The sequence below is a fragment of the Myripristis murdjan genome, chromosome 5 (genome assembly GCF_902150065.1).
Source record: "Myripristis murdjan chromosome 5, fMyrMur1.1, whole genome shotgun sequence".
NCBI lineage: Eukaryota > Metazoa > Chordata > Actinopteri > Holocentriformes > Holocentridae > Myripristis > Myripristis murdjan.
In genome coordinates this window covers 19,189,832-19,212,011 of record NC_043984.1, presented here as the reverse complement: position 1 = coordinate 19,212,011, position 22,180 = coordinate 19,189,832, and the positions used below count along the sequence as shown (strand labels likewise).

The window sequence follows — 22,180 nt, the reverse complement described above, 5'->3', positions numbered from 1 at the left end:
CATGTTGACACCTGACTCTATCGCCATACAGCGCATGCGCAAAGAAATGCCACTGCCATGTGCCATACAAACTATTTCTTAACTTATCTAATACATTATCCAGTAGTTACGACACCACATTAAATTGAACTTTCTTTTAAAAAAAAAATGCATTCGAACAAATCTCTGCGACACTCCCATTCACTCCGTTGAAAGTTGTTTAAGCCAAGATGGAAATAGGCGGAAGTACAGTAACTCGCTTCAACCACTTACTCTTTGAGAGGGTACTACGTTTGCCTAAAGTGGTAGCGCACGTTTGGTTACACAGCATATACCGGAAAGACTCACCCAACCGTGCTAGACCAAAGAAAGACCTAACTCCACCCGAGAACGGACAATGTGTACATCAAAACGTACCAACCCACTCAGAGAAATCTGGAGACCGTCTGCAAGTGTGATGTTTGATTTGGAGAAGCTCCGATTAAGAGCCGTTTTTAACTGCGGCGTTAAAACGTAACGCATTCTTCATTGCGACGCATAAAGCCAACACATACAGATAAAAATGATTATGCCTTCCACTAAACTTATAAAGAGGAGTTCTGTTGTCATTTCTGTTTAGCACACACAGTCAGACGCTTTTGAGAGGATCCCTAAAGATTGACACGGCTCACTGATTACGCCCAATACGTTGGCGCGAGAATTTGTGTTGTGTATTCGTGCCGATCCTCTTGAGAAAAGTACGTCTCACTTTTGCCACTATGAACAATTTTGACCGCTAACAACCTAACACCCACATATATCTTGAAAGTACGGCTCTATTTTGTGACTGTGGGTTTGGAGAAGTAATACCCATTACTATAGACCTTTAATAAGTTATACAACAGCTAAACTAGCCAGGTTAACAGTTAATACAGCTGGTAGCTAAGTTAGCTCGTTACGTCAGGGTGTTAGCTTGGCTTAATGCTATTGAAAACGTCTCCGTTTCTTTTTAGATGATGCGGAAAAAGCGACGTTCGTCTGTGGATAAAGGTGACAGTGCTGCACCTAGCTCGACCACCAGTAAGTTTTATGGTATCTTACATCCACAGAAAAAAGTTCAAGTTTTTGTGAGTAACGGTAACCACGAAATATCAGTTGACAACCTCTTGACAGTAACCGACACTTCATTTGCATTGAATTCTTTTTTTAACCCCTCTATGATCTTTGGGGACAGTTTGACGCCATGCAAAGTTTAACATCTCTAAAAATATGAGTCACATCGTTTTTGGCTGCATATTTAGTTACCTTTCCTAATTTAATGGGAACAACTGGGTAAACATGAAATAAAAATGATGATATGTTTTCAATGTCCTGTACATCTTTGGTACCCTTAGGTGTTTCATTGGAGTCTATTTGACCCCAGGCTTTTTTTTTTTTTTGTTTGTTTTTAAGCTGTACACAACATTAGAAATATCACCCTTTTACACACATTTGCTTCGGTTGTTTTGGATGGCACTTAGGAACCATAACATGGCATTTATAATCGACCAAAAACTTCCCTCTGCTTTAGGGCCTTCCCCCAACACAACCATACATTAACATAAAATATCAGAATCAAGAACTTGTGTACCAATTTTTATTATAATGACTTTCCTCAGGTTAAAATTACTGGGGTCAAACTGGTGACTTCAACTGATAAAAAATGTTAGTAAATTTGAAGGTAACAGGAGGATTAAAATGTACCTTCTGTTTTTGTTTATTTTCTAACTCCACCAGAGGCAAAGAAGAGTCGCACCACTGGTCGCCAGGCCAGGGAAGTTGCTCCAGATGAGACTAATGAAAGTCTATTTGTTGCCTTTCTGCGAGAGGCAGGTGTTACTTTGAGAGAAGGCGGCACATCCAATGAGATCGGTAAATACACTAAGCCCAAGTTTTGAAACACAACCAGAAAGCAAATGAACAAGTGTGCCTTTCACTTAAAATGATCACTGATGTGATGTGTTTTATTTTTTTTCCTGCTAGCTGTTGACCAAGTCGTTTTCCAAAAAAGGATACAGCGACAACTACAGAAGAGTCCGAGGTATCCTGGTGTGAGTATTAAAACTAAAGACAACAGATTTTTGGATTTTTTTTTTCCTTTTTTTGAGGCAGATCCCTGTGACAGCTAGCTAACTGCTTCATCACTATTTCACTGCTCAGATTGTCCAGGAATTCATTAATGGACTTGAGACTCATATTGAGGATCCTGAGAGGTTTAGGAACTGCCTGCTGCCATGTGTTCCACGATTGCCTGATGAAGACTCCAGGTAAATGAGGGACACACAGTCATTAGAGGTTGGGGTCCATACAATCAGTCATCTCTCAGTTGTTGTTTTTCAGTTTGTGGGGAAAAAAGAAAACCCTAGTTCATATCAGGAGTCTGTAGGAGATGGAAACACAAGCCCCTTTTTCTTATGTGTTTTAGTTCTGTCAGCTCATTCCAAGAGAGTCTGCTGCGCATGCTGTTGGGGATTGAGATGCTACAGGTTTGATTAATGCCACATTGTTTGAAAATTGTTGCATGTGTATATGTACTATACAGATTGCAAGAGCACACTTACAACTCTAACACAAAATACTTACTCTGCTTTCCTCTTTCTTGCAGACTTTTGTCATTAATGTTTTGTTTGAGAAACTCCCCGAATTCATGTTAAATTGGTCAGTATTTTGTTGAGCTTATTTTACTATGTATCAGACAGTCTTTTTTCCAAATATTTTTTTTCTATTGTCTTATTTTTATAAACTTTTTTTCTTGGTCTGTTCCTTACAGTACTGGAGATGGAGGACTCAATATCCCTCGTGTCATTATAAACCAGCTCAAATGGCAAGACAGAGTTATGGACAGCAAGGTAGTAATTTTGATGATGATAGGTTCTTCTCAACATGCAGTTGCTGCTATTTAAGTTCTTAAAAGCATATTTACTTCTGCTGATCTTCTCCATAACTTTTAGTGTATTTTAGTCACTCTCCTGTTCCTATCCCCGTGATGTCATTACTAATAACTGGGGCTCTGCTGTTTATCTCTGCCCTCTCTGTGGCCTTTGATTTGCAGGAACTGGCAGCTAAGCTTATGCAGCTGGTGTCAGTGGCACCGGTGGAGGTTCAACGTGACATCATCACCAGTCTGCCGGAGATTTTGGAGGACTCCCAGCACAATGATGTAGCCAGGGAGCTGAAGTGAGTAATTATATTGCTGCTGAGTAATTGTAGTTGCATCATAGATATAAAAGGTGCAGGATCTGTGGTTTTTGACTTGCTGAGAATACTCACATCAGCATATTTTCCTCTCTCTGTTTTCTGTAGCTCATTACTTCAGGAAAACACTCAGCTGACTGTGCCCATCTTGGATGCACTCTCTAGCTTAAACCTCAGTTCCTCATTACTGACTGAGGTAGTGCATGTACACACACATTCTTATACTCTCACACTCACTTTGTGGAGAGTTGTGAAACATTTAGAAGGTGTTTTCTAGCATAGTGCCTTATAAATGGCTGTTATCTCAGGTTCGTGGAGCTGTTATGGCCATGCTAGCCGCTGTGCATCTGGAGGACTTACCTGTGGTGGTCAAGTTTATCCTGCACTCTGTCTCTGCCTCTGATGCCAATGAGGTCAGAACACCAAGTCATATCCACACAGCACTTTATGTTTTATGATAATAACTATGATGATATTAAAATGAAGAAGCTTGACACTTGTTTCCCTGTGAGTAGGTGGTGTGTGATCTTCATAAAAAGCTGGAACTGGAGATGTGTGTTCTCCCTCCAGTGCTGCATGCCTCTCACAGCCGTATGAAGAGCAAAGGAGCAGCAGTGTAAGACAGCCCTCAGCATCAATACATATTGTGGGGAATGCACTTTGAAACACGCTAACAAGTTGAAGAAATGGCTTTCCTTATGATACACTCTAATGAGACTTATTCTGGATCAGGTCTTCTGCTACTCCAGCAGCTGGCAGCAGCCAGGACAGTGTTACTTTGATACTGGATGGCATCAAGTCAGCAGTGCGATTCCAGAAAACCATTTCTGAGGCATGGCTCAAGGTAGGAAGGATTAGACCTTTTTTTTTAAAGACCTCCTTTAATCTAAGAATCATACTGGTGTTTTTGGTTTTCATGCTGTATCTCTAATGGGTAACTGTCCCTATAAATCCACCTCCTGTCAATGTCCTGAAAGGCAGTGTGCACTGAACTTGACTTGCCTAATTGGACTGTTAAAGTTATCTGTCATTCTTGCATTGATTCAACCACTTATGTAGTCTCTCAGAAAGTCTCTCGAATAGTACTCAGCAGTATGGACAAAATCAAACATTACTTATTATTATAATACGTTTGACCAAATACCTTGATATCAATCAATAAGTATTGGTGCTTTCATAAGAAGTGTTTTTTTTTCTTTTTCTTTTTCTAAAGAATGATTAGTAAGGTGGTTTTGACCTAGCAGGTAGAGGCAAATAATAAAACATCTAGAACAGACTAATAAAGTCAGAAAATTGTGAAATGTAGCCTTTAAAATCAGAAAGAGACAACACTTATGACATATCACAGCACAAAAAATCCCAGACAATATCTAGTCCCATATCACAATATTGATATAACATCCATTAATATTGTGCTTGTGTAAGTGTAATCTTATCTTGAGTCAGACTTAATAGCATGAATGTCTCCACTATTTGAAAATTTTCCTCTGTACAATGATTAACCATGCTACATCACCAGCAATTAGGAAATGGAGCACTCTTGCAGACTTAACTAATCTTGAGGGTGTTTTGATGTGCTCTATGTAAGATTCTGGCACATGTGAGGTCATACCAAGAGCCATTGTTTCATATAGTGGCACTCAACACTGGAAATGAGGGAGAGGAAAAAGCTACATCTACCTGTATAATCTTCCAACCTGTCTCAGTTTTGTTCACATGACCTTGTTTGTGTTGTTTATCTTTTTCCAACAGGCAATAGAGAATGTAGAGGAAGCAGAAAATCATAAGGTGAATTTCATCTCCTCAGTTTCTCTATGTATTGTTTTTATTTGTAGGAAGCTTGGGTCAAGGTTTCTACATTAGTCTTCAAAACCTAGAAACATACAGAATATTAATCTGATTATATCCAGGTCTGGCTAAAGTTTGGGAACCAGTTAGGTATGGGTAGTATACTGTTGTTCAGTCTCAGTGCACATATGTCTGCATTGTTTATGTATTACTGGACTGTATTAGTGGAATTTTATATATCATTGTGTTTGCCATTAACTTTTTAGAGATGCACCTAGCTTTATTACCACGCCACTATCAGATTGCATTATATTGAACAGTGGCATCTTAAAAAGAAAAATCGTAGAAAGAATGACATTTCTGAATCAAGAAACTGCAGTAGCGTGACTTTAGTTGTGTGTGTGTGTGTGTGTGTGTGTGTGTGTGTGTGTGTGTGTGTGTTCTTTTTTTTTTTTTTCACGTTTTTGACTACAATGTCTGTGCTCTGCCGTGTCAGGTAATGGATCTGCTGGTGCTGTTCATCCTCCACTCCACCAACTCCAACCACAGCCGACGCGGAGCTGAGAGAGTGCTGAAGGCCAAAGTGAGGACGGGGCAGATTCAGGAGGCTTTGCTGCAGAAGACCTTCAGGGACTATTCTCAGGTGTGTCAGGGTTCAGACATGCAAGATCAAGACAGGAGCTTGTGTCAAGATGGTATTACTGTGCAGAATATTGTTTTCATGTGGTAATGCTGTGATGATTTTATTGATTACTGATTATACTGTAGGTTATGCGAGGATATTTCCCCTCCATCCTGGCTCTGGCTCAGAGTTTGCTGCGCTCCACAGACTCGTGTGCGGTGCCTTTCGGCGGACACATGTACCGAAACTCATTTACTGCCTTCGACTCCTACTGCCAGCAGGTGGGTGCTGGATTTGTTTTTTGATATTAATGAGTGCAAATCTGTGTTTATATGTTTTGAAAAAATGCTTTTGAAGGCAGTGCAGTTGTGGACCTCTCTGTCCTTTCTGTGTTTCATGGTTTATAGGAAGTGGTGGGCTCTCTTGTGACCCATGTGTGCAGCGGTGTGGGTGGGGAGGTGGACGTGGCTCTTGAGCTGCTCTGCGGTCTTGTTACAGACAAACCCTCAGAAATGGCTCTTTATGCTGTCTTTGTCAAGGTCAGGAGATGATCCCAGTATCTACAGAATTATATAAGTGCTAAATGAAGAAACATAAAAACAACAGATGAATGTATCACATGTCTCTGAGCGGAATATGTGCCAACAGCTTTTGATAGCAGAACTAAACGGTCATGATTGCAATGTACAGTGTTTTCCTCTTCTAGCTATGCTGTTGTTAAGCTGACAACATTTGATACAGGGAATCCTGGACTACATGGACAACCTCACACCGCAGCAGATCCGAAAGCTCTTTCACCTGCTCAGCAGACTGGCCTTTGGACAACAGCAGCAAGGCACTCACATCCAGGTAATAATTGTAATATAATTGTTTTTTTTTATAGAGCACTTTTCTTACAATACAATACTAATACAATAGCAAAAAAGCAAAACAATAGCATCAGAATAATAGCAACATTACAGACAATTGCAAGAGACAAAAAACCCATGTCTCATGAACCAGTGAAGTAAAAAAATCAGCTGTAAAGAAAAGTATCATTTTTCTCTCTGTCCTCCTCCCTCAGGATGACCTACACATAGTGATCCGCAAACAGCTCTCCAGCACTGTGCCCAAGTACAAGCGCATTGGCATCATTGGTGCTGTCATGGTGGTGGGAAGCATGGGGGCCCACAGGTAGGAGCACATCCAGGAGTTAGGGGCAGGTGGACAAGCAGGATTTTTTCATGTGCATTCACTAAGTTTCTTTCTTATCTCTATTTCCACCGCCAAGGCCTAAAGGAGATAGTTCACAGAGTGGGACATTATCCCAGGAGACACACAGACAGGTGAGATTAAAAAAAAAAAAAAAAATTGGCAAAGTTTTCTTCAAAGATATAATGATAGAAACCCAGACGGGGTACTATACATAATTTCAACAGGTATTGTGTATTACAGGAAGAAATCATGAATTCTTACTTTATGCTTTTAGTGAAAGATTTACCAAATTCTTTGCCCAGAAAGACAAAAACCCCAAATATTTCACCTAATTAAAAATAGTTAGTTTTTAGGTAAGTTGGATTTTTTTCACTAAGTCTTGTTTTTGTTTTTGTTTTGGTGTACACCAATGGTTTGTAACAGTAAGTTGCCAAATGTAACCTCTGTTATAACCTTGTAATGTTCATAGATTCACCTCAGATATCCAGGGTAACAGGCATGGATATACTGTTATATTGGCAGATTATCGATATTGGCCGATATCAACTTTACATGCTATGCATGTATCAATCCAGTACTGTGATTGCTGGTATTTGGCCAATTCTGAAACTGATATTTTAGTGACCTTTTTTTCGAGTAGTGTGTCTCTTAATACAACTGTCAAATCAGCCACAGAGTAAAACTAACCTGGGCCCTAATTATCAGAAATAGGTTTGCTTGGAAAGCAAACCTATTTGTGCATTTGTGCATTTTCACTATGATTCTTAGAAAAATGCATATTTGTATCAATATGTCAATGTGAGTTGGTTATAATGGGAGGAAACTAGAAAAATATTGGTATTGGCCTTTAATGCCCACTGGTGTATATGTAGTAACAGGGTGGTGTATCAAGGAGAGAGACCACCTTTCAATTGGTGAACCTGTGTGACGCATCTCACATCCTGAAACTTTATGATTATGACTTGAGGTTTCTCATTAGTAGATATTTTTGAATGTCTATGGATTATTGTTATTTCTGCAGGTGGTAGCCCTATTGGAGTTGGTACAGTCGTGCAGTAAAAGCTCTCCTGAGGCTGCAGCTCTGTACTATGACGAACTAGCCAACCTGATCCTAAGCTCTACCTTGGACCCGAAGGTGCAGGTGTGTCTGAAACTAACCTGTACCCTCTTACCTAAACAGCTCCTTTATCTGTTTGATTTATGGCTGCCTGATAGCTGGCCTTTTTAATGTAATGTGTAGATATCAGTATTGACACACTGCCAGCTTTGCAAGATGCAACTGCTGCATGATTAAGCATTTTGACCGTGTTTTCTTCCTCTGGCCAACAGGAGTGGATCGGGAGGAATGTTCTAGATGACTTCCAGAACGACTTTGTGGTGGATCTGGGGCCAGACATAACAGGGTCAGTGGCTCACAGGAAGAGTTAATCCAAAATACAAATGGATATTTTTCCACTTGCCTCTCATTCAGTCTGTCCATCAAGATAGTTTTTGTATGTAATTTGGTCTCCAGTCTGCCATGATCTTTCCTCTCTCCTGGCACCACAATACAATGGGTGTGGATGGGTATTGTTTGGTGGGCTTAAAATGTCAGAAATTTAAACATTAAAAATGTTATTTACAAAAACCATAACATGTAATTCACAACCCTCGAGGGCTAAGAGTTTCTTTGGGAGCCATTTCCTGTCAAACTCCTGTCCTTGGCAAACTATATCCATGTGATCTACCAAGTACAAACTGGAGCCCCACAAAACAATCCACATTGAACCCCACTGAGATCAGTGGAGACTGGAAACCTTGCCATATCACACAAAAATTATTTGGATGGATAAATTACATGAGCGGTAAGCGGGAAAGTTATCTTTTCCTGGCTGAGCTGTACCTAAATTTAACCCCTGTAATGATTGTAACTAAACCCTCCTGTCTATGTGTCCCAGCTCCTTCCTCTTTCCTGCCCGTGTGATGTACAATCTGGATGAGGACGAGGGTCAGGGAGGCATTGCCGTCAACCTGCTGCCTCTGTTAGCCCGTGACAGCCAGCAGCACAAAGGGGAGACGTGGAGTCAGACTGAGAAGGCACACAAGTCAGTCTCCCCACCCTCACCTTTTCAGGCAGTGACCATAGATGACTATAAAATATTTAACCTTGTAAAACTTAAACATGTTGCTGCCACACAATTACCCTTCTTTTCAAAATATTTTAAAATTGCTACTTTCACCTTTTTAATAATTATATATATTTTTGTATATTTTCTTTACTTCTGTTTGAGTTTTTTTAATATCTATTTTGGAGAAGCTGTTTTTTTATGTTTTGTTATTTTTTAATAATAACACTAATTTTTAATTAAAGGAAGTTTTATGTGGCAGCCACACGTTTTGGTTTCAGAGTTAATCAGTTACGTATTTCACTTGCAGTACTTTAAGATGAACAGTTTTAATTTATTGTTTATAAATGTGTTTTAAATCTAAGAGGTTTTAGATATGTTTCACTTTCTGTATTTTGTGTGGCAGGCGAGTGTCTCCTCTCTGTCTTTCTCCATTTTTCCGGCTCCTGAGGCTGTGTGAGGAGAAGCAGCACCAGGGAGATCTGGAGGAGATAGATGCACTGCTGGGTGAGTAAGTTACAGAGTCCTCACAACATTTTGTTCTCATTGCTGTTGCTGTGAAATAATTTTTGTGTGTGTATGTTGGCCATGTCCCAGGCTGCCCTCTGGTCATAACTGACATGGACATAATAGAGAAAGTAGACAGCCTGTCAAAAGCTGAGCGGGAGTTCCTCTGTTCTTTGCTCTTCCACACCATCAACTGGCTCAGAGAGGTAATTGCATAATCATTTTAAATTTAAATTGTGATTATAGTTTGAACGGTAACAAGAGATCTGTCACTGAAGTGTGCTGCTTGTGTGCTGTGTTATACAGGTTGTAAATGCATTCTGTAGACAAAAGGAAACTGAGATGAAGATCAAAGTAATGACACGCCTACAGAACATCACCTATCTCCAGACACTGTTGGAGAGAGCTTTGGCAGGTATTTTTGAACTAAAACACTAGGAGGTTATTGAAATGCTGCATTTTCACAATCATGCCCTGCAGTATCCATACTGCTGAAGCTTTTAAAATCACACATTGTTGCTGTCTCCTTTTTGTGTTTCAGGAACCCCTGGCTATATTCCACCTCTGGCTAACTTTGATGGAGAGAGTACAGAGGGAGTTGTACATAGCTCTGCTGCTCCTGTACATAAGACAAAGAAAGGTAACTAGACCCAAGAAAAACACACTGAAATTTCTTTTGCAAACAGCTACATGGCTGTTTTAGAACACATTTGCATTTTCATTACAAAAAAATGTTGATACACTGCACCACTGTGAGCATCCATCAGAGTTTGCAGTTTAGTTTCATAACAAGAATGTATTTGCTTACGAACATGGATGTCAATGAGTGAATATTCTGAATAAGAATATGGTTTTCTAACTCACTATGAATATTAAGATGGTACAGGAAAGAAGAGGAAAGCTCCTCAAAAGAGCTTGTCAGATTCCGTTCTTGAGGAGGGGACTGAGGCAGATGAAACTCAGCAGGTAAATGTCTTATAGAAAGCTGTTTTGTAAAGTTCATGCAATTTAGCCAAAAGCTGATTTTTTTTTCTTGTATTGTGTTGCTGCAGGAGCAGCCAGAGAAGGAGAAGGAGAAGGAGGTGCGGCAAGGCGTCAGTCTGGTGTCCTACCAACCTTTTTTCAGAGAGTTAGACATGGAAGTGCTCAGCGTGCTGCAGTGCGGCTTGCTCTCTCGATCACTGCTGGACAGTGAACTCCACACCAAGGTTAGGTTACAAAATATTCAGATAGGTTGTTTTTTCTCCTCTGAAAAAGTTCACTCACACCTTTCACATTGGATTCAGATCTTCAGATCTGTGGGAAATTAACCACACAACCATCTCTGGGCACTGAGAGTGCTTTTACCAGCAGAGGCATTACAACTAATGTAAATTGTTGTAACAATCAATGTCATTAATGCCAGTGTAGAGGATCCATTTTAATAAATGGGTAATTTAGGCCATTTGAAACCTGGGCCCTTATTTTCCTCAACACATATTTAAAAGTGTAAAAAACTGCATTGTTAGTGTTACTCTGTTGACAGTGTTTGTTTCAATCACATTTTAGATGCAGCTGAGAAAATGGTAAATGATAGCCTGTAACCTTTGTGAAAATGAACAGATAGTACTGAAAGTGTGTGATTCCTTTTTTAAAATATAGAACCCCATTTCATCAGCATGCCTCAACTCTGTCCCAGGATAAACCCTGAGCATTCTGAGAAAAGTGTTTGATGGATATTTTGTTGATACAGCAGCAGTGAAAGTGAAGGATTTCAACAGGATTACTTGACAAGATCATGAGTAAGAAATAAGGCTGTCTTTATTTTGGCCAATGTCACGCCTTACCCTAAAACATGCCAGTTCTGAACCTTGGAATTTCACTAACCAAGACCTTTAAAGTCTTTGCAAAGTCTATGAATTAGATGACCAGTGAATATGTAACCCTGCAAGGAAAATAAAGGCCCAGGTTGAAAATAACTGTAACTATCCTTCAATCTGTTGAATCATTCCAACCTTGTGCACCACATGTGTGTAGCTTACAGGTGATTCCACATGTCATGTAACATTGCTGTGGTAATAATTCAGGTTCGTGAGGAAGTGCTGCTGGGTCCTGCAGAGCTAGTCTTCCTGCTTGAGGATATGCTTCGCAAGCTGGAGTTCAGTCTCACAGCTGCCCCTGCCAAGAGAGCCCCTTTCCTCAAGGTACAGAGACAAACTATGGTTATTTTAACAGGTGATCACACTCATATCTACGTAAGAAGCTGCATACTTTGCCATATGGTAACTTCATTGTGTAAACAGATAACGTTTCAGACCACTGGGGCCTTCGTCAGGTTTAAAATCCTTAGAATACACAGGTGGTATGTATATACAGGATGATTGGGAAAGTGTGTCACCTTCCACTTTAATCATATAACACCATCTTCCACTACTTCAAGGGAAGAATGGACTCTGCCCAAAATCTTTGACAAAAGATGTAAAAAAGAGCTTGTTTGGTCCTGATACATGGGTACATATTTTAGATTGTTATAGATCCACCGTTATTTAACATGTCGTGATATTCACTGCTGTAAATATTAATCTTCAGCCATCAAGAGATTGTGGCCTAGTAGACTGTCATGTTTTTTAGCTGCTCAAAGAATATTTTGTGTTGAACCTCCCCCCAAAAAAACTGCAATACCTGTGTGTGTGTGTGTGTGTGTGTGTGTGTGTGTGTGTGTGTGTGTGTGTGTGTGTGAGTGAGTGAGTGAGTGAGTGAGTGAGTGAGTGAGTGAGTGAGTGAGTGAGTGAGTGAGTGAGTGAGTGAGTGAGTGAGTGAGTGAGTGAGTGAGTGAGTGAGTGAGTGAGTGAGTGAGTGAGTGAGTGAGTGAGTGAGTGAGTGAGTGAGAGTGAGTGCATACACACACAAAATGACATATTTTTCTTGTGCAGGGAAGGGCTGACAAGAGTGTGGGCTTCTCCCACTTGCAGCAGAGTAGCTCAAAGGATATTGCCTCCTGCTGTGTCCAGCTGCTGCCTGCCCTCTGCTCACACTTGGAGAACTGCCACAACCACTTTCAGGTAAAAACATAAACACACTCTAGCTAGGAAAAGCTGCATTTTTCTTCCAACTATGAATTATTGCTGCTGCACTTGTTTACATTTGTGTGTTTTTACAGACTCTGTTGTCTGAGAATGGCGGCATGGTAGATGGCCCTGCCACAGATATTCAGGAGTACCAGCTTCTGTCTTTGGCCTACCAGCTGCTGCTGCAGGTCGTTAATACCACCTTCAGCTGGTAAGGAGGAGCGACACCACTTTAACTCAACATTAAACCTCTTAATCCTCTATAACATCACTGCAGTAGATCTTTTGAAAGTGTCAGTGCCTTTTTTCCTGGTGTGTGTGTGTGTGTGTCTGTCTGTGTGTGTGTGTGTGTGTGTTAGGTCTGGATTTTCCCAGCCGGGTCAGCGAAGCTTATTGAAGAAGGCTCTGGCTGTTTTGGCAGGACGACTTAAACAAGGAGGAGCTGAGTTGGCCTTGGAGCATCTTGTAAAGTGGGTGGTGAAGGTTTACAGCAAGAGAAGAGAGTGGAGTGCCATAGCAGTTGTGTTTTAGTGTTTTGTTTTTAGTTTTAGTTTTGTTTTGTTTCTTCATTCATTTAGCTGTGGTGGCCCTACATAGCTGGAAAATAGCCCCAGAGCTGGAAAAAAATTAAATGTAATGTCCCAATTTCTCTGCCTGCCACAAAAAAAACAGCTGTTAGAAATTATGAAATCCATTACAGTTCCCCAAATAAGTAAACATACAAATAACTGCCATTTGTAAAGTGTAACTGGAACTAACCTGGAATGAGTCACTGCATCCACATCTGCATAAAGCTCTGAAGGAAACACTGGTTTTAGAAACATAAATACCAGAATGTCTAATAACATACAGCACATCCCTGCCTTGCATTTTAGTGTGATCACTGAAGTTAAGATACTTTTTTCCTTTCTCTTCATTTAGGCACAGCTTTGAGTACCTTCTGAATTTCCGTAGCACCATGCCAAATCTCAGCACAGCCCTGTGTCTCTCACGGCTTCTGTCCACTGTGTCGGAGAAAGGAGGGAACCCTGCTGCCTACAGGGAGCAGACTGGTCAGTCTGACACAAATCCATCAAATCCATTTGTCTGCTCTCCAGTGGACTGTGATGGTAATTGATTGATTTCTCTCCCTAGCATCCCTTGCACGGCGTTTCCTGAGCCAAGAGTGGGTGACTGCCAGCGGGGAGAAGGAGCGAGGGAACAAATTCAATGAAGGACTTAAAACTCTCCTTAGGTGTGTCTCGGTAACAAATGGCTCTCTGACACAGAAACGGGAATGAAAAGATCCATGCAGAATTGCTGGAGAGCTGATAAAATGCTTCTATATGGCATTTACACCAAATCAATTAATGGAAGAAATATATCAAGTTCTAGGACGTAAAATTATTTGTAGAATTACAGCCATTCATCCAAATATAAAATATCATTTGAGGGGTTTTTTGAGTGCCCTGGACATAACTGTGACTGCAGGGAATGCTGTAATGTTTTTAGTTCCTTCATCACAATATCCTATACAAAACTGGCCTCAAGCTGGCTTTCTCATCATATCAACAGCAAAAGTTCTGCAGTTTCCTCTTTGTGTTGAAGGGGTTAACGGCTTACTGATGATGCAGAGCACTTGCTAAGTAATGTAAAATTGATTAAAAGTAAAATCTAAGACATTACTTACAGTATAAATCAATCCTCAGCTAATCCAGTACCCAGGAGGAGCACCTCCACAAGAGCTGGGTTCTGTGTTTGTTTATTTGTACATTTGTGTGTAACACTTTTTGCAGTGTGCTGTACTTAAGGCCAGCCTCACAGAACCTCAGTAGCCCTGCCTAAAGAATGTAGTGTGCACTTGCATACTAGCCAGCATGGTAGAAATCAGTCAGACAAGCACTAACCAACTTGAGCTGGGAGCACTGTATATCCACATACCAAGAATTAGTTGTCAAATTGTACTCTAATGTCTTTGCAAAATTGTTTTTGTAACATTCATTCCACTAAAGCTTTTGTATTGAATTGAATTAACTCAGGGATTTCTTATTGCAGTACATGTCAACACATAGATTAAATATTTTGCTTTGTGATTCTCTTAATTACACGATTGTTGCCACAGCACTTTGGTGTTAACAGGTAAAGTTTCTTAAGCTGAATTGGTCTTGTTTCAGTCATGCACACCCCCACATCCCTCCACCCTGCACCAAGAAAGTGCTTACACATACATAAGTGCATACATAGCTGACAGTGAACACCTTTTATCATCATGAACATTGTTTCTGTATTTGTGAACAAACAACTGAAATTCTTAATTGTAATGTCTATCTTTTTTTTCTCCTCTCCTTTGTCTGTAGCATCTACCTGGAGCATGCTGATGATGTCCTGAAGGCGGTAGAGGAAATAGCTGGAGAAGGAATCCCTGAGCTCCTCAATGCAGCCAAAGATGACAGCTCCACAACCTGGCCCACTCTCAGCAGGTAGATCCCCCATCGAGGATCAGATCTGCATCAGCCTCTGTCTCTACTTATGTTTGAATGGAATGGAAGGTTGAGAGAGAGCTTATCAATGATTGTACAATAGTAGTTTTGTCCAAGCAATTTGATTGATCAAAGTGTGGTCCAGTGATGCCATCATTACTTGGCTGCACTTTGTATCAAGCCACTTTGCCAGTTTAACTATAATCATGGTAATGAACCAATTCAGTTTTATTCTTGCTATTTTATTTTTCACTCTCCCTCTCATTTTGTCTGATTCATCAGGCATACGTTCCTTGTATTCTACAAAGGGATGATGTCAGAGCTGGAGAAAGCTGTCAGGAAGATTCCTGCTGGCAGAAACAGTGACAGCACTGAGGTAAACCATTAGAAATCTCACTATAGGGTGAAGGCGCCCTGTACAGTTGACCCTTATTTAAGCAGAGCTATAGAACCAGTCCCTCTACCAACATAAATTAAAAAGTGCGGATTCAAAAATATATTGTATGTACATTTTGTTACTTTCTTTTGGTATATGGAAGATAAAAACATTTTGACTGAAGATATGACTAGAAATGAGAGAAAACAGTAAATATTAGATTAGAATTAGAAATTTTGGATGTGTATGCAATGTGAATGCCTATTTCAAGCATGGTTTTGAATTTCAGTACATTAATATTTTATGGAAATTTGATTCTCCTCAACAATCTCTGTTGCCAAGTCTGTCATACAAGTGAACTGATATTGTTTGTGTTTTTGTTATTTATTTGAGAAATCTCACTATTTTATAGAAATTTGATTCTCCTTAACAATCTCTGTTCCCAGGTCTGTCATATAAGTGAACTGATATTGTTTGTGTTTTTATTATTTATTTGAGAAATCTCACTTTTCCCAATTCCAGGCTCAGAGTGAAAAGCTGCTGACGTGGAAGCTGGCTGTCAGAGACTTCCACATCCTGATCAGCCTAGTCAAGGTACATCAGCTGTTAGTACGACAAAAAGCTGTGAATGACTGTTTAAGTGACCATGACTATTAACCTAATCCATCCAGCTAACTATCAGGCCAGTGCTCAGTGATGAGGTAATCCATTTGCTCTGGGTAACAGATGGAGAAAAATACACAGGGTACTTTAAAAACAATCATTATGTAGTAACTCACAGCATATTATCATTCTGGTTCGTATTTATTTCTACACATCTTGGTGAAATCAGCACATCTGCTGACTCCATTGTGGTGGGTGTATTTATGTTATCGTGCATGTGCTCACCAACATGTCCTCTCCCTCTCCTTGCAGGTGTTTGACACAAGGCTAGTGCTCAATGTGTGCCTTAAGGTGAGTTGGCAAGGGATGCCAACACAGATTACATGTTCGGTTGTACCTGCTGTGATTAACTGCGTGTATTAACTGTGTGTACTGTTTTTATTGGTAGTATGGCCGCCTTTTCCTTGAGTCTTTCCTGAAGCTAGGGATGCCACTGCTGGACTACAGTTTCAAAAGGCACAAGGTACAAACCACATATTTTTTCATCAACACTACAACTACACTGGGCAAACCTGGCTTTTTGGTTGCTGAAAAATGTAATTAATGAGCTAAGTCAAATGGCTCAATGAGTTTTCAGTGTGCTACAAATCTAATCTCTTATGAATTACTGTACATTCTTACCTGCATTTGCCTGTGGTCCAACCAATGCAAACATCAGGTAAACTTCTTATTAAGCTGGGTGTCATTCTGCAGTTGAAAATAAAACTAGGAAGCTTCTACATTCCACATGTAGCCACATTTTTTCCATGATCATTTTCCTTTTTCTCATTTTCAAATACAAGTCAATCAAGTCAGCCACTCACACAATCCTATAGTGCTAATCTTCTCAATGATAAGCAAATAGTTTTGCATAATTTGTCATACGTACTGTATTTGCACAAACTCTACACCTTGAGAAGATCATTGTGTTGAGAAAATCTGCAAAAATCCACCATGTAGAAAAACCTTAAGAAATCCTACAATACATATAAAGCATTTTATTTATTTATGACCAAAATAATTCACATCATGTTTCATAAATGATTGCTTCTGTTTTCTTTTCCTGTTTTCACTGCCCTTAACAATCCAATCAATCAACCAGTGTTGCATGAGACTGTGGAACCATACAAAAACATCCTGTCGTATTTTGTAAACAAGTACAAACTGACTGGCTGACTGTGTGTGTTCTTTGTCAGGAGGATGTCCAGAGCTTGCTGAAGACCTTCCAGCTCAGCACCAGGCAGCTCCATCATATGTGTGGACATTCTAAGGTATCTACAACACCTTAATGCTTGTAGCTAATCCCCTAGTATTTCTATAAATTTGTATTTCAGTTCATGTCTTCAATTGAAAAGATATATTAAATATGAATCACAAGGACAGGGTAATATACTTTTTGTATAGATCTGGATAGATCTGCTTTTATGTGCTCCGTGTACACAGTGGTGTTAAAGATTCCAGTTCAGTGCATAAAATCCTCTTTACAGTACATGAAAGAAGTTCTAGGCATTATGTAGATGAGGCAGCAGTGGGTGAATAAAATAGTAGCTCCATGATGACTTTTCAAAGGTAGCTTAAGTGCCATAACCATTAAAGCTCACCCGTAGTACTTCTCTTAAGTCAAAATGAAGAAAGTTAGTAAGGAAACAAACACTTAAAAGAATTTATTAAATAAGAATCACAGGTGCACATTTTTGTTTAGGTGGTGAATAAATCTACTTTCATGAACTCTTGTGAACACTGGTTGCTGCAGAAGAAGATGTAGACATTATGCAGCTGGGCTGGGGAGGGGGTTACAAACAGCAGAATATTTGTAGCATGCATGTGCGTGATTGGTGATGGATGGTCATCATACTGCTGATGCAGACCAGGGGACTGCAGCCAGCTGAAGTTTCCTGACTGAGTTTGCATAGTTTGTTACTTTTATCATTGTTATTTGTGTGTAAATATCACTGCACTAGTAATAAGGTGTAATGTCTTCATGACATGGTTACTTTGGACATCTTATGCACATCTAAAGTTTAGACAAATCATGATCATTTCGACATCTTTCGAAACTATGATAATTGCACCAAATATTTGAGAAGTTATAGAAATAAATAATAATTGTTGTTGGATCAAAGTACATGCAATGTTTTAGCTACCACTAAACCTATTTTCACTTCATGTATTTGGTCAGTGGGGTTGGACTGGGGTGGTGTTTTTGCCCCATCAGTCTGTTTGTATGTCAGAAGGATATCTCAAAAAGTCTCAGAATTCCAACATGAATGAATTTGTTTTTGGAAAGTCTTAACTGATAGGATTTAATGAAACACCACCAGTATGTGCACCTATCAGCAGTCATAAGAAAAGGTAAACTCTCCATTACTGACCCTGTCAACAACATGGGGGCACCAGAGAGCTCAGTTCCACTTCAGATATAACCAACCTGCCAACTTTACCAAAACTTGCTACAGTGATAGAGATGCAGGCTCAGTGGCCACAGAATAAATGGTAACATGTTCATGTGCTGTTTTCATTTGCATCAAGACATATCAGGAAGGAAATCAACAGTCAACGCTAAGGCTCAGTTTTTCCACGTTGATACTGCAGTATGCCATGGACAAAATCAAAAACCTGAATTCAGACAGTCCAGATTCATGCCATCATAAACCTAAACCAGTCTTGTCAACTGACTGCATGGTGCTTTCCATGGGCTGGGCACCTTTTTTTTTTTTTTTTTTTTTTTTTGGTGTATGACGTGAAATAAAAATTACCTTACCTTATTATATCATGAGCACTAGTCTTGTCAGTCACTTCACTGCTTTATTTTCCAAAATTCAACAAGATCAACTTGAAATGGCTACTGCACGTGAACAATATTAGTGTAGAGTTTCACTAAAAAGGCCGGGGAGGGCGGGGACTTTGCATATTCATAAAGCTGCGGATACTTAAAGAGAGCAAGGTGTAGCATTATACCTAAACCATTTTAAAGCATGAAGGGGTGTTTTTTCATGGAAAAAATGCCTATGTAATGTTGATTAATAGAGATGATTTTTAGAGGTTTAATCAAAGGCTGGAGGGGGACTTTTAAAAAGTGTCTAGAATTTGGATGTACATACGTATCTCATGTCCCATTTCAGGTACAGTCATGAAAATGTATGCATCTCCTGATATGAAACAATTTGGTAATGGAGTGTGGAAATAAGTAACTTTTAGTAAAAATTTGACATGTTGAACTAGCATAATATCTTAGAAAATTACATAGCATAAGAAAACACATGCACCCTCCTGAGAATGTGGAGCATCATCCTATAAAGTGACCCAGCAGAGTTGATTGTAAAATTGCTCAGCCCCTAGCAGCACTGACCAGAAGATGAAAAACAAGTAAGAAGCATGGAAATCCCATGGAAATCCCAGCCTTGTTGTAAATAGCCCATTTCTTTGTTCTGCTTTGGCACTTAGATTCATCAGGATACAAGTTTGACCAACCACGTGCCAGCCTTGAAGAAGAGCCTCGAGCAGTTTGTTTACAGAGTGAAGGTCATGTTGACACTCAACAACTGTCAGGAGGCGTTTTGGATGGGCAACCTGAAAAATCGTGACCTGAAGGTACAATATTTGCCATATGATTATCCTCACAGAATTTATGTTTGTGTATGTGTGTGTGTGTGTGTGTGTGTGTGTGTGTGTGTGTGTGTGTGTGTGTGTGTGTGTGTGTGTGTGTGTGTGTGTGTGTGTGTGTGCGCGTCTGTGTGTGCGTCTGTGTGCGTGCGTCTGTGTGTGCGTGTGTCTGTGTGTGCGTGCATCTGTGTGTGTCAGTCCTTGTAAATTTACGAATCAAGTAGTTCCTCGAAAATTTCCAGCTCAATCTGTGTCTATGTCAGCCTGTTCATTTTTGAGCCATGGACTTAAAAGCCCGATATCTCTGTGCTGCAGGGTCAGGAGATTCTTTCTCAAGAAGGTGAGGAGAAGGAGGATGAGGAGGAGGAAGAGGGAGAGGATGCTTCAGAGCCGCCTGAGGAACAGACAGATGATGAGGTACGTGCCGTTTTGAGAATTCCAAATTAAATATATTAACATCTGATACAATTTTGCTATTTACTATATGTTTCAGTGTTTATATGGAGTTGTGGATCATAGGAAAATGTTCGCACAATCTGCACTGACTGCCAACAATTACAAATGGAAATGGACTAAAAACGTTATAAGGGGCTAAAAAAAAAAAAAAAAAAAAAACTCCCAAGACTGCTAAAAAGAAATCACCATTTTGCAACTTCATTTATAACATCACAGAGGGTATGAATAAAATAAAGGACAGAAGGAGATAGAATGACCATATAATGAGTAATGACATCAGCTTGAAAGGTTGGCAAGAGGGAAGGCTCCAGCAAAATTTTAGACAAAATTTTAGACAATATTATTACCATAATGATATTTCAAGGCTATTTCAATAAGGTTATTTCAGTAGCCCCCTCCTTTCACTGTGCCAAGTCTCATTGATTTGAGAAGTTTGAATCATGCAACATGTGAGTTAACAGGCAGTTGAAAACTTTGGAGGGCAGCTGTGGACTGATAAGATAACATGAAATGTTCTGTTGGAAGCAAATAATTACTGGCTGATACAGTTAACAGAGAAACTGTCATTTATTACTGGTGCTGGTTCAAGGACCTCAGGCTCTTTTGGCTCTTTTCCACTTCTCAGTACTCCTTTAGTGCTTTGTGAAGCTCAAAGTTGCCTAATGTCTGATTTGTGCTTTTTTCTGGCCCAGGAGAGTGATTCTGAAGGAAGTAAGAAAGTTAAAGGAGAGGAAGACAAGGATCAAGACGATGATAACTCAGATGAGTCTGACTAGCAATCTTTTTCTTGAGAAGAATAAACTGTCAAAGTATGCTTTTCAATTCACAATGGGAACGTAAAAGATCAGCAGTACCAGCATTTTATTACTTTTCTTTTATTCCTGTGTTGCTTATTAGTACATCTGCAAGCATGTATTAAAAATGTCAAATGGTGTGTTTATGTACTTCAAGCGGTTTTATTGTTTATTTTAGAAATAAAGTATGCCTAATAATCACGTGTTTTCAACATAATTTGTGTTCTGACCAAAGTCCCTTTTGTTTTTCTAACAATCAAATCTGAAAATATACAGTATATTTGAGAAATTGTTGGAAAATGGAGTAAATGTATTTTTGATGACATCTTGAAAAAAAATGAATGGAATGAAAACTAGAAGAGATTATCCCAGTTCACCTTGTATTTATATGTAATGAACGGGAGGTGGCTTATAAAAACAGCCTTTTTAGCTTTTGCAGGAGTACATGCATCTAAAGATATATATTAAAAATTAAAAGATAATGTAAATATTATGGCATCTTAAAGATTATTCACTGCATTTGTTTTCTAAATATACCCAAAACTAGTGAAGCCTGGGAAAAGGACATCACAGGACAAAAACTTGGGGATCTCTATTACTGATTACCCACATAAAAAGAGAAAAGCATTGATCAGTGAGGTTCAAAATGAAGGTGAAGGATCTCATCGCTGCTCTATTCTGAATATTCTGGGGCCTCATGTATAAACTTTGCACAAATAAAACAGCTTTAAATATATATTCTACTTTCCATGCAAAAATTGGTATTTATAAATCAGAGTGTACATATACCGTATTTCACCAATTAATCGCCGGGCCGCAAATAGCCGCCTGGTTCTTTTAAATGCCTGGGGTCTGCACCCATTTTGCGTATTAAATGGCCACCTGAATAAACGCTGGGGCGATTATTTGCATTATATTGAGGTAAACCCAAAAGAAGGCTATTCACCTTATTTTTGCAGAAGTAAACAATTATCCGCACAATAACTGTGCGGCACTGGGCGTTTTCTGTCAAAATAAGAGAGCTAGCTAACGTTAGAAAAACCGTGTCACGTATTGTACCATATTGTTAGTACTTTTGTACTAAAAAATATGTTGGACAGTAACTGTCATCACAATAATGGCCTGGTGCAGGTCTGTGTAAAAATAAATAAAGGCCTGCAGCGAATAGCCGCCTCATTCTTTCAAACTCCTGGGGTCCAAGTTGATTTTGCGTACTAAACGTCTGGGTGATTAATTGGTGAAATATGGTAGTATATAGACAAAAGTATTGGGACACCTACAGGAGCTTTTATGATATCCTATTCTAAATCCATAGGCATTAATATGGAGTCGGGTCCCCCTTTGCAGCTATAACAGCTTCCACTCTTCTGGGAAGGGTTTCTACAAGATTTTGGA

At 39.6% G+C, this 22,180-nt stretch overlaps 1 protein-coding gene across 1 annotated transcript; it reads left to right on the top strand.

Moving 5' to 3' along the window:
- The first annotated feature begins 516 nt into the window (after positions 1 to 516).
- On the top strand, positions 517 to 20,986 carry fancd2 (FA complementation group D2). The gene is made up of 44 exons (XM_030052654.1): positions 517 to 716; positions 972 to 1,038; positions 1,735 to 1,869; positions 1,981 to 2,048; positions 2,158 to 2,264; positions 2,423 to 2,483; positions 2,603 to 2,655; positions 2,768 to 2,846; positions 3,050 to 3,174; positions 3,301 to 3,388; positions 3,501 to 3,605; positions 3,708 to 3,808; positions 3,925 to 4,036; positions 4,945 to 4,980; positions 5,477 to 5,623; positions 5,749 to 5,883; positions 6,010 to 6,141; positions 6,344 to 6,451; positions 6,666 to 6,775; positions 6,873 to 6,927; positions 7,818 to 7,937; positions 8,126 to 8,199; positions 8,734 to 8,880; positions 9,308 to 9,408; positions 9,499 to 9,614; positions 9,715 to 9,823; positions 9,950 to 10,048; positions 10,286 to 10,374; positions 10,461 to 10,616; positions 11,475 to 11,591; positions 12,321 to 12,449; positions 12,548 to 12,666; positions 12,815 to 12,925; positions 13,377 to 13,507; positions 13,590 to 13,689; positions 14,792 to 14,914; positions 15,197 to 15,290; positions 15,813 to 15,884; positions 16,206 to 16,244; positions 16,342 to 16,416; positions 17,129 to 17,203; positions 19,377 to 19,523; positions 19,851 to 19,952; positions 20,684 to 20,986. Exons 2-44 carry the CDS (start codon positions 972 to 974, stop codon positions 20,765 to 20,767), a joined length of 4,353 nt encoding a protein of 1,450 aa, XP_029908514.1. The 5' UTR covers positions 517 to 716; the 3' UTR covers positions 20,768 to 20,986.
- The last annotated feature ends 1,194 nt before the right edge of the window (positions 20,987 to 22,180 follow it).

Coding starts and splice junctions, on each gene's coding strand:
- fancd2 (XM_030052654.1), top strand. CDS start 972: ATGATGCGGAAAAAGCGACGTTCGTCTGTGGATAAAGGTGACAGTGCT. Junction 1,039..1,734: donor TGCACCTAGCTCGACCACCA/GTAAGTTTTATG, acceptor TAACTCCACCAG/AGGCAAAGAAGAGTCGCACC. Junction 8,881..9,307: donor CAGACTGAGAAGGCACACAA/GTCAGTCTCCCC, acceptor TTTGTGTGGCAG/GCGAGTGTCTCCTCTCTGTC.